The sequence below is a fragment of the Bufo gargarizans genome, chromosome 3 (genome assembly GCF_014858855.1).
Source record: "Bufo gargarizans isolate SCDJY-AF-19 chromosome 3, ASM1485885v1, whole genome shotgun sequence".
In the NCBI taxonomy this organism is placed as follows: domain Eukaryota; kingdom Metazoa; phylum Chordata; class Amphibia; order Anura; family Bufonidae; genus Bufo; species Bufo gargarizans.
The window spans coordinates 401,466,798-401,479,062 of record NC_058082.1 but is presented as its reverse complement, the minus strand read 5'-3'; the positions used below and the strand labels follow the sequence as shown (position 1 = coordinate 401,479,062).

The 12,265-nt window shown below is 43.2% G+C and overlaps 1 protein-coding gene across 1 annotated transcript; it reads right to left on the bottom strand.

Annotated features, from left to right (window-relative positions):
• Nucleotides 1-3,667: 3,667 nt before the first annotated feature.
• On the bottom strand, nt 3,668-12,095 carry AMIGO1 (adhesion molecule with Ig like domain 1). The gene is made up of 3 exons (XM_044287073.1): nt 11,989-12,095; nt 11,571-11,716; nt 3,668-6,781 (listed from the first exon to the last, which is right to left on the bottom strand). The coding sequence occupies exon 3, from the start codon at nt 6,481-6,483 to the stop codon at nt 4,963-4,965; it is 1,521 nt and encodes a 506-aa protein (XP_044143008.1). The 5' UTR covers nt 6,484-6,781; nt 11,571-11,716; nt 11,989-12,095; the 3' UTR covers nt 3,668-4,962.
• Nucleotides 12,096-12,265: the final 170 nt, after the last annotated feature.

Sequence of the window (12,265 nt, the reverse complement as noted above, 5' to 3'; positions counted from 1 at the left end):
TCCTGGACAACCCCTTTAAATGTTCACATAATTATATTCATGTCGAAATTAAATGAATAACCTGGAAACAATAGTCCATTTTCAGAATAAGGTCTTAGAAATAGCTCTGCTTCCATGTTGGGCAGTGGTCTGACTGTCAGTGATAATTTTGCTATCAGTCCTCCATGCGACTGACATGACTTTTTCGTATGAAGGTTTGTATTGTATTAATCATAAATTGTTGCAAAATCATTTTGAAAATCATCCAACACTACCTGCAAAAAAAAAAAAAAAAAAAAAAGCACACGATTCCCTGCATGGCTGGCATAGGAGGCAATCCGGTCTTGAATGCATCATGCAGCTATAAGCTTAGACAGAGACCAAGGAAATGATATGACACATCAGACAACCAACCTACATATATATATATAACACCATAGCTATGTTCTCGAACATCTAACTTACAAAAAACACAGAAGGCCCAGATTCTATAGGACATAAAAGAATCAACCTTTCTAACTAAAAAAATAAGCCATTTTGAGATGAGACGTGTGTTTGGCCTCCTACACAATATTAGAATTGAGGAAGACACCAGCGTATGTCCATCAGTATTGACCACATCTATGGATTGGTTTAGCAATAACAGAAGCTTGACTTCATACTTATATTGTGCTGTTTCTCTGGCCATAACTGAACCAGGTTTGTACTTGTGTACCAGTTATATGGGAGATGAGATCCTTTTATTTGCATTGGTTTGTTTCTACCAGTCTACCTTTCCTGAGTATTTAAATATCATCATGTAGATCCCAAAGTGTGACTATAGTATTGTATATGTAGTAATCATTCTGTGGATTGCCCTTTTGCTAAATGTGATTGATTTACTTTTAAAGAGGTTGTTCACTCCTGGGGGGGCTTTCAGCCAGACCCTTCCCCTCCAGCATGGGCAGACCAGTGGAGGAAATCATACTCACCTGATCCCCTGTTGAGATCCGTCTCTTTCCCTCCCCTGGTTTGACATGGGTCATATGGGCACGTGACATGACACATTGAAATGACACATTGGGGTGCATGTCATCACTGCAGCCAGTCATTGGCTGTACCGGCCACGTGACCCATGTCAAACCGGATGTTGATGCAGGAGAGCTAAGGAGCAAGAACCCTGTGGCGGTGATCAGGTGAGTAACAATTCCCTCTGCAGGTCTGGTCACGCTGGGCGGACTGCCCAAAAGGCCTCCATGGATCAACAACCCCTTTAAAACGTGCAAAACGTAAAGGTTTGTTTTCTAAGGCCCCTTTCACACGAGCAAGTTTTTCCCGCGCAGGTGCATTGCTTGACGTGAATGCATAGCACCCATTCATTTCAATGGTTCTATGTATCATCAGTTCTGCCTTGCGTGAAAAACGCAGCATGTTCTATATTCTGCCTTTTTCACGCAGCCCTTGCCCCATAGAAGTGAATGGGGCTTCAGTGAAAAACACATTGCATCCGCAAGCAAGAGCGGATGCGATGCGTTTTTCATTGATGGTTGCTAGGAGATGTTGTTTGTAAACCTTCCGGGTTTTTTTCCCCCGCGTGTGAAAAACGCATCAAAACGCATTGTACCCACGCAGAAAAAAACTGAACGCAATTGCAGAAAACACTGACTGAACTTGCTTTGAAAATGGTGCACTGAACGCACCCGGACCTAATCTGTCACGCTCGTATCAAAGAGGCGTAAGTGTTTTGATTAGTATTACAATTGTTGAGAACTTGAATAGTACCTTCCAAGTATGATCAAGGCTACACGAGACTTTGTAGCGATATAGCTGCAGTCCAAATAAATTAATTAAGGGTACTTTCACACCAGCGTTATTCTTTTCGGGTATTGAAATCCGGTAAATGGTCTCAATACCGGAAAAAAAAAAATGCATCCATTTTGTTCTAATGCATTCTGAAAGGAAAGCAAACCGTTCAGTATGCATCAGGATGTCTTCCGTTCCGTCCATTGTACGGTATTTTTCCAGACAAAATCCCGGAACAATACCGAACTTGCCGGGTCCAGCATTCATTTCCATAGAGATGTATTAATGCTGGCTCTGGTACCAAGTGTTCCGGAAATTGCCGCCGGATCCGGTTTTACAGTCTGCGCATGTGCCGGGATATAGGAGCAGCGGGTTTCTCTTTTGATCTTTGAAAGAATTTACAAACCGGGTCCGTTATTCTGGATAATACCGGATGAGACGGTTTGTATACGGTTTGCTGGCTGCCAGATTCTAACAACGCTAGTGTGAAAGTACCCTAAATTGCATACATCTTGCGAATTGTAGTTGTCACTCAAACAATCAGCGGTACTACAAAAAGTCATACAGGATGGTAGTGATGTGGCCCCAATGTGGGTGAAAACTGTGGAGACCTGCAGCCATTGTGGTTCTTCAAACTGGTTGTTAAAGGGCTTCATTATTTTGCTGGAAAACAGCTGTTTTACCAGAATAATAACTTGGCATCGTGGCTGCTTCTCTACCACCCACGTAGCCTCACCCTCATTGCAGCCCTGACTTAAAGGTGACATGTCCACGTGTTTTATAAATGTGTGGAATCTACCTGGAAGGGTTAAAGGTGTTTTCCAGCATCTTTTTTTTATTACACTAAACTGCCTGGGGCCTCTTAATATAGTATACAACCCTACGGTTACCTTCCCACCTTGCTCTGATCCGCTACTCCCTCTTCCCTGAGGTGCAGCCTGTGACGTATTGTTGTGGCTGCAATGGTGATGTCCCATACTCTGCTGAGGCCAGTGATTGACCGCAAGCGGTGTATGGGACTGGCTGCAGCCGAGGTATCAGTGGAGCTGGATCAGAGCAGTCACAGGCAGGTAAGATTCTTTAATATTTGATAGGCCCATGACAATTTAGTGATAAAAATACCTTGAATTCATTCAGACAGAAAGTAAGATCTGCTAGAAGTGTCTTGCAGTTTGTCTCCATCTTTCATTTGTGAGTTGATATTTCTGAGGAAGTCAGGGAAGATGGTTACTAACTGAACAAATGTTTGCCTGATGGCCATCTTGTGTGTATGGCAAGTTTAAGGCAAGTTGCTACATGAAACTATGGGTATGATGGCCAAGCTCCATTTGTTACTAGTGTGCACGAAGCAGCAGATAAACAGACAATGAATATTTTCTTCAATTTGACAATTCAGAACCTATCCACCCCTTATAATGGCAACTAATGGTTAAAGGTACCCATACACCTTAGGAAAATGTCAGCCTAAACTGCCAGTTTCAGCAGACAGAATCTCCTGTGAACTGGCAAATGTCAGTGGAAAGAAAGATTGAGCATGTTGGATTTCCTGTGTGTAGAAAGGTCTGGAAGCACCTCACTCCCCTTCTCCTCATTGAGAACACATTCCCACTCGGCAAGATTACATGGGTATAGTAGAGTCCGGGGCTATGGCTCAGGGCTGAACAGATATCTAAAGTGTATGGACAACTTAAGATCTTAAGCATCAAATAAAGTACATTATTTTGTGTAAGCAATTTTTTTGGCACATTCAGATTTTGAAGCTTAAAGCCTCATGCAGATGTCTGTGGAACAGGGTCTGTAAGATACCGGACTGGCATTGCAGGAGTGCACCGCCTCATTGGTTGCTATGATGCCGTGCGCTCCTGCAATGCCAGTCCGATATCTCACGGATTGTGTTCCACGGACATCTGCATGAGGCTTAAGGTGGCGGAATAAGGTAATGAAGGAAACAATACTGAATATCAGTATCTGGCATGCTAGACTGCAGTCACCTGGTATAAATAACAATGCGGGCACCTGTGAGCACCTGTAGAAAAAAGGGCACCACATATAGAGAAGCGATGGAACCTGGCAACAGTTTTCAGCCAGATTTGCACCAGTAACATCAAATTACCAGAACTACAAATTCAAAAGGACTACAGACTGTCACTTAGGCCTCGTTCACATTTCCGTGTCCGTTTGACATTTGTAGAAAATCTCTCTGTTTTATCTGTGAAGAATTTGTGTATCTGTATTTTGCCCTCTATATTTCAGCAGAGCATCTCCTACCAAATGGTCCATAAAAAACCACTGACAGAAGACAGATGCCATTTGTGTTGTGCCAGTGTTTTTTGACAGACCTCTAGACTTCTTTGGTCTGCATCACCAACCAAAGTAGTGTATGCTCCTGTGCTGTTTTTCACTGACCCACAGTGTGAACAAATACATTAGCAGCAATGGGAACATGTGCTGTCCACCAGTCACTGAAGTGTGAACGAGGCCTTAATGGGGTTATGAAGCATGATGAGCATCTTCTAGAGATTTGGATGCATGTGTGCTAAACTACTATACTAACAAGTGAACGGTTTAGGAGTTTTAGTAACTGTATATTACTTCCAAGCTACTGTGGAGGCTTGTGCTTTTCATTACTGACATCAGCCAGAGTCTATGGTAACTGATCTGTGCTCTCAGTTAACACTGATTAGCTCAGTACAGACTCCAGTCTATTGTATCCCTCTCCGGGGCAATGTGCCATACCCTCCCTTTGGAGTGTCTTTCCATGTGTCAGCAGCACCTAACAGCTATGGTGTGCAGTTCGATTGTATTTGACAAAGCAGTTATGGCGTATAATGTAAAGAATAACTTTTCTGCATTGAATTTTTTGACTAGTTGGTAACTCCTATTAGTTAGAACTGTAGATTTGTATACTTTTTCCCATTTGTTTAGATTGCTGACGGCTAGACTAGATCTAATACATGTAGTTCACTCAAGCCTCTTGTGATCTCCATCTGTATTCTACTTGTGTTTGATACTTATCTACATTATCCTTACCGTACTAACATTCCCAATTCAACTTTGAAATCTCGCCCCTCTCGCCTCTTTCCTGGTCTCTGAACACTAACCTGACATGCACATGCACTTTCAGGAGATTTCTAAAAAGAATTCTAGAGTTGGAGGTTACCTAGAGAGCTTTGCAACCATTCATGAGATAATACTTAGCGCTCACACTACAATAGGGGTATCAGAAAAGACAGAACTTATGGACCCAGGATCTGACAACTTCCTTTGTGGAGATGAAGGTTGTAGAAAGTTGTTCTTTATCCCAGGTGCATCCTGTGAGCCATTTGGTTTAAGCTTTCCGTTTTGACCCCGAAGGTCTCCAGGGGGCTCCAGAAAGGCCACATGACGACTGAGAGCTGCTTTCTCACTTGTAGTCTCGTGGTTAGGTGTTGCACTGAGGACTGAGGAACGGATACTGTCCCTGTCCTCTCCTTGACCTCGATCACCTGTCCTACACCAGCAGCGGCATGGTGTCAGATATAGATAGATCAGGACTAGGATGACACTAGCCACACAGCCCACAAGAGTAGTATATGCCGTATTAAGTGTATCTTGGTGCACTTGTCTTGTTACATTAAACACACTGAGAGTCACATACAGTGTCTCATTCAATGCCACGCCTTGAGCATAACAAGTATATGTGCCCCGGTCCTCCAAACGGATATGTCTTATTTGCAGACTGCCATTATTCAGCACAGATATGCTGCTATTTGTCTCTTTCTCGCCATACTGTTTGTGTATCTCATTTCCAGGCGTCATCCAAATCTGGTTTACATCTCTTTGTTTAGAATCACAGTTTAAAACGACTGTATCCTGCAGGTATGCCTCCATTCCACTCTCTCGCACAATGCTGCAGTTCATGAATTCACTTTCATTCAGGGAAAAAACATTTATAGAAACAGTCCTTTGCTGGGCTGGTGGGTAACACTGTATCTGTTCTCTGAAGTCCACCGTGGAAGCCAGCTGCCGGACATGCCAGTACCAGTACAGTCCGTACACTTCACAGTTGCAGGTCAGTTGATTTCCATGTAAGTAAAGCCTGTTGGTCAGCCAGGCGGGCAGCACCCGCAGTTGTGGCACTGGGAGGCTCTTTATTTTATTGAAAGAGAGATCAAGTAATGACAGCTCTGGCAATTTTTCCCCATCCCTCACCAGTTCAATGGGGAAGCGGGTCACCAAATTGTAGCTCAGGTAGAGCTTCTGCAAATTAATCATATCATCAAAAGCACTGCGATCAATATCGACAATGGCATTCTTAAAGAGAACAAGAACCTCTAGGTTTTCCAAAGCACTAAATGCATTCTCATCAAGTGCTCGCAGTTTATTGCAGGAGAGGTCTAGGTAACGCAGGTTTGGGGTCAGATGGAAAGCCTCCGATGATGCAAAAGTGATAAGATTGTGTGATAACAATAAAGTGTGTAGCCTCTGAAGTGGAGCTGGAGTCCATTCAGCCCGCAGACGTGACAGGTGGTTGTGAGTGAGGTCCAGCATTGCTATATACTTGGGTAGACCACTTGGGATCACTGCCAGCTCCTTCTTGGAGCAAGTGATGACATCGCTTGCACAAATACAAGTATCTTGGCAGTTTAGTGGAGATGCTTCTAACACTGTCATCATTTCCCCAAGAAAGCAGAGACTGAAGGCCCAAAACAGTTGTGGCCAGAAGACACAGGATAACCACATAGTGAGAGATTGGTCACAGGTAGCAAACACTTAATCCTGTTGCATTGTACCAGACCGTGGATGGCAGATATTCACTGGCACAGGACCGTGAAGACACTTTACACATATTTAAATGTCTTTTAACTTCAAGAGTGTAATGAAGGTAAGTCTTTGGAAAATACTGAATTAGCCCATACTCTTTGTGTTGAAAAAGCAGGCTTTAAAATATTTTTGTGTCCAGCTCCATGTTGGCACATTGGGAACCAAAGACAGATTCATAAAAGAGACTAAAGGGTCATAACTCCACGAAAAGAAATCCCTGTGAGAAAAAACAAAATATACTGTAAACGTTGAAACAGCACAAATTGCAATAATTACAATACAGACCATATTTCTATGCTGTCACTCTTCTGTATTGCGTATCACTTTTTCCGTGTTAAGAGGGACAGCCTGCCAGAGTTCATCGTACCCAGCATAGCCAGATAGGGTCGGAGTACCGCCAGGCCCCATTGACTATAACAGACCTGGCAGGGATTTGGCCTATTTCTGACATAAGTGCCAAGAATCGGCAAGACAAAAAACGGTTCTTGCAGCGGTTCTTTCTGGTGCACATGGTAGTAAATGAGCCAGGCTGCAGAGCTCACGCTTTCTAACATACTTTGGGAGGAATTTATCATTGTGGGTGTATTTGAAGTTAGTTTTTAGATTGGAGTTGCTATTCGCACATGAGCCAAATCTATAGGTGGCGCTGGAAGGCATAATTTTGCATATTGATTAATTCCACCCTTTCTCTTTCAATATTGAGCCATTTTCAATTATTAGTAGTCTGCCAGAGAAAATAAACACCATTTTTTACATTCAGATAGCTAGCACTGTGGCCCAGTAGCCCTGGTGCCTTCTAATGCGGGGGTCCTAGGTTTGAATCCAACCAAACACAACATCTGCATGGAGTTTGCATGGCTTTCCTCTGGGCACTCCTGTTTCCTCCCCTATCTGGCCGAGCTTGGGTGCAAAGGTGAAGCCCTAATTGTACCATAGGTCATATTTCCATATTAAGACTTGGAACTCATCCTCAGATCAACAAATGAAAAACACTGTTTTAATATACTGTGAGCCGTTTTATCTTTTAAAGATAGCTTTTCAAACTCTATGTTAATAAGAATGATTTATTCACTGACTGCAAGCAGAGATTTTGGACTGATGACTTGAAATACATAACATATCACATCGTTTTGTAATTTGATAATGCACTGATTAAAAGGGGTTTCCAACATTTTAAACCTGATGACCTATCCCCAGGATAGGTCATCAGTATCTGATTGGTGGGGGTCTGACACCCTAGGACTCCCACTGATCAGATGTTTGAGAAGGCACTGGTGTTCCTGTGAGCACCGCGGCCTTCTCTGTGCTTACCAAGCACAGTGCCGTACATTGTACAGCAGCGGTGCTTGGTATCACGCTTGGCCTCTTTTACTTCCATGGGGCTGAGCTGCGCCTCGGCCACGTGGCTGATGAATGTGTTATCACACAACCTAGATGAAGCTGAGAAGGTCGTGGTGTTCACAGGAGCTCTGGTGCCTTCTCAAACAGCTGATCAGCGGGGTTCCGGGTGTCAGACCCCACTGATCAGTATTAAATCTCGGAAACCTCTTTAACCTTCATTTATATAAAACTGGAAACCCCTGTATTACCGATCTTGTGCTCTCTCTTCTTATTGACCCTGGAGACAGTCACCAGTTCCTTCAAGTCTTATAAGATTATATAACATTGTCAAATAACTTTAATGGGTTTTAAACTAGCGGCATAAATACATCCTATTACATAACTAAATTGTGTCCCTAGAGAGGATGTTGAGATTATGATTAATGGACTTGATGAATACATTCAGGATTATTTCTTCAGATGCAATAGCTTTAGTTCCACACAAACTAGTACTAGTGATTATATATATATTCTAGATTAGGAAAACCCAAAGTGACTAACAGATGATGGGGATGATCTGACGATGCAGGGGCCAGGAATTACATTTCTTGTAGTTGCATTCGAAACAGTGAACTTTAAATCAGGAGAAGGAGGCTTTGTTTTTTGAACAGGGGCAGAAGCTAATATCTTTTATGAACATAAAAGGTCCACAATCCTGTGGAAACTGCAAATGTGCCAGATGATGCAAAAACAGGCCCACTTCCATATTTGAAACTGGGTTTATTGTTCTTCACAGCAAGTGACTCACCTATCTTGGCGGCAGACATATAACGGATGAGTATGACTGGAATGGTTCGCTTTGACCCTGTAACAGCTACGTTCCTATTCAGTATGAAATAGCAGTGTGTTTAAATATTTCTTAGTTTTTACATTTTTATGTGCATGTAGCAGAAGTCCTAAAGCAGGCATCCTCAAACTGCAGCCCTCCAGCTGTTGTAAAACTACACCTCCCACAATGCCCTGCTGTAGGCTGATACCTGCAGGCTGTTTGGGCATGCTGGGAGTTGTAGTTTTGCAACAGCTGGAGGGCCGTAGTTTGAGGATGCCTGTCCTAAAGTTTTAAGCTGAGTTCACGTCAGCGTTTAGCTTTCCGTTCTTCTGATCGGTCAGAAGAAGAAAGAGAAAAAAAAAAAAAAAGTCCTGTTGCATGACTTCTCATCCGTTTGATCCATTTTTGTGTGAGATCAGTTTTTTTAGATGGGAAAAAAAAAACGGATGGCTTAAATGGATGACAACTGACGCAACAGGATCCATTTTGTACAGGATCCTGTTTGTTTGTTTTTCTCTTCTTCTTACGGATCAGAACAATGGAAATCTAAATAGTGATGTGAATTTACAGTTAGAGGTCACCAACTATTTTTAAATGAAACATAATGGTAAACCACACTGAATATTAGGGTATATGCACACGAACACATGTGTTTTGCTGTCCGCAAAAAAAAAAAAAAAAAAAAAAAGACGCGGAAACAAAATACGTTTGTGTGCATGTAGCCTTAAAAGGTACAAATCCTACCAAAGATAAGCCCTAGTGATATTATATTAACCTGGTAGGACATGTGGAGGTTTCTCTGTGCTTGGGGCCCCCCTCACTATGAGCCAGAATGTTTCACCTGCTGTGACCTTATCTGGGGGAGATGCCTACCTGGCTGTGGCTTCTCTCGGCAGAATCAGCATTCTGCCATGGGGTGCCAGGAGCAAGACCAGTAGTGCCCAGCTGTTCACTGCACCGCATGCATTTATCCAATGAGACAAGTCCTTTCCCTGTCAATGGTTTGGACCACCCGCACACAACTATTTCTGGGGAACCACGTGTGCATGTCAATATGCTGATAAAATGGAAATACACAAGCTATTGGGGGAATTAATCATGAGGGGAATTGTGGAATGCGTGCGCACCCCACTCTATGGGGCAGGAATGGATGCGGACTGCACACAGTCGCATTTCCAGAGTGCGCCACCGATCTTCTGGTCCAAAAAAATAGAACATGTCCTATTCTTGTCCGCAATTGTGGACAAGAATAGGCAGTTCTACGGGGGTGCCGGCCGGGTGTATTGCGGATCCGCAATACACTACGGACGTGTGAATGGACCCTAAACCTAACACTTCTGTGTCCAGAAAAGGTCCTGCAGGTCTCCTACTCTACCCTCTTACTGGAGTGAGGCCTCGTTCACATTTCTGTGTCAGTGTCACGTCTGTGAAAAAAAGCGTACGTGTTTCATCCATGAAGGATCCGTGGTTGGTCCATATGTCTGTTTTTACCATCCGCGTGTCATTCGTAATTCATGAAAGTTGCTCAGCTGAAAATTTCCAAAGAATCTTCTATTAGTCTTCAGTGAAAAACAGACACAACACGGATCTCATTGATTTTCACAGACCCATAGACTTCAATGGGCGTGCTTGGTCCTCATTACGGATCAAAGTGCATGTTCCCTTTTTTTTTTTTTTTACTAAAAACATACTGAAAATGTGAACAGACACACTTAAATCAATGGGTACGTTTTGCATTTTTCAAAAACGGAAACATAAACGAGGCCCGAGATTATGACTTTTTAAAGTCTTAAGTCTCAGTGATAAATCTGGAGTGAAACTCATTATTGATAGCTAACCATACCCACTTCTACCCATATTTCTAAAGTGTAGCCTCATTTTATGACTTTGAGGCCAGAATCCATGATAAATCAGGGCCTATGTCTACAGTATATTGCCAACAGGTAACATAATAGTACTATTTGCATAATGCTGAGTAGTAAGAGACATCTCTTTCTAACAAAGTCTATGAGAGCACATAATACCTTCTGGCATGCGTTTCTATAAGTTAAAGGGAAATAGGCTGCATGGACCCCCTCCCCCTCATATAAAATGATGATATCAGTCAGTGGATCAGTTCTCCTTCTGGAACATAGTGAAGTGCTCCCAGAAAGTGCTTTGTTAGCAGATTTGTAACTCCTCGGCTGATTCTGAACATGTGCACGATGTTACCGTCCTTCGAAGACGGTTTTAATAAAATAGTGTCTTGCCTCCCCATTCCATACATATTGTACTTACAAGATGACTATGGCATATCTTCCATCACCGTGCTGGATGACGGCTAGTGATACATGTTATATGGCTGGAGTCTGAAACACTACTCCAAGATTTCATTCTTTGTGACCTCCATCCACACAGACATAGGCACTCTTGTCATATCCTGTGGGTGAGTGTGTACAGTAAGTGCGGCTAGGAGGGGGGGTATGTTTACCAGGATGATGCAGATAAACTGCAGGTCCTTGGGATGGATGTCATGGTGCTGCTGGTGACAGATGAAGGTGTGTTTGTATACATACAAGCCTGTGTATACTCACGGTCTGACCTCTGATGATTATGTCCTCTGTGTGAACAGGATCATGAGTCTTTAGAACGTAATCCTTGGTGTTCATTTTCCCTCCTATGTAATTGGTGCCTGAACTAATGGCAGGACGCCTGCTTCACTGTGTCTGTGCCTGGTTTCAGGTTCCATGGATTTACATCTGGATGTAAGCATCCTGGCTCTAGCTGTAGTAGTGTTCCTCTGGTCCACCCCATCTGCAGCACTCTGGGTATGCCCCTGGCTCTTTCTGCACTTGTAAATGTATGTCATTCACTGTACCTGTCTTTTTGCTCCTGTCAGCCCCTTGCTTTGGCATGTCTGTCCGTGTCGCAGGCAAGGTGCAGTTCTTCTCTGTCCTCTGCATGCAGAAAGCTTCGTCCGCTGCAGCCACTGCTGATCTCCCTCCTGTTATTGGTGCCAGAGAGCTGGGGGAGGAGAGAGAGAGCGTGAAAAGGACAAAAAAGATAGAGAGAAGAGGGTGGAGGAAGGAGGGAGAAAGAAAAGACAAAAGGAGGAGGGAGATAAGGGGGGTATAGATAATAAGGGAGGGAGGCAGGCAGCAGTGAAGGAGGAGGCTGTGTTATGAAGCCGTCCTGTTTGATGCTCACTGACTCATTGCCCTTGTAGACTGAATTGGCTTTGTTGCCTCTTCATTGACACTTGGTGTAGATCTGAAGAAATGTAAGCTCATTTTTACCATCTGTATTCAGCGGCATTCCTCCTGCATTTTCTCTAAACCTTTCAGCCATGTCCTTGATTCAAGCATTTCCATTTCCAGTCCATACTTTTTCTCCTTTCCAGCACACTCATCCATGATCTTGCTCCCCCCACTTGTTTTGCATCATTCATTTCCGTGCCTTGTGCCTCAAGGATCACATCTGTGCTGTATATTGCTGGTGTTGTGTCATGAATTATTTGCGGTTATCTTTATAGAATGAATAGAACTTTCTACAGTGCAGGATCCTAGGGGTCCT

Coding starts and splice junctions, on each gene's coding strand:
- AMIGO1 (XM_044287073.1), bottom strand. CDS start 6,483: ATGTGGTTATCCTGTGTCTTCTGGCCACAACTGTTTTGGGCCTTCAGT.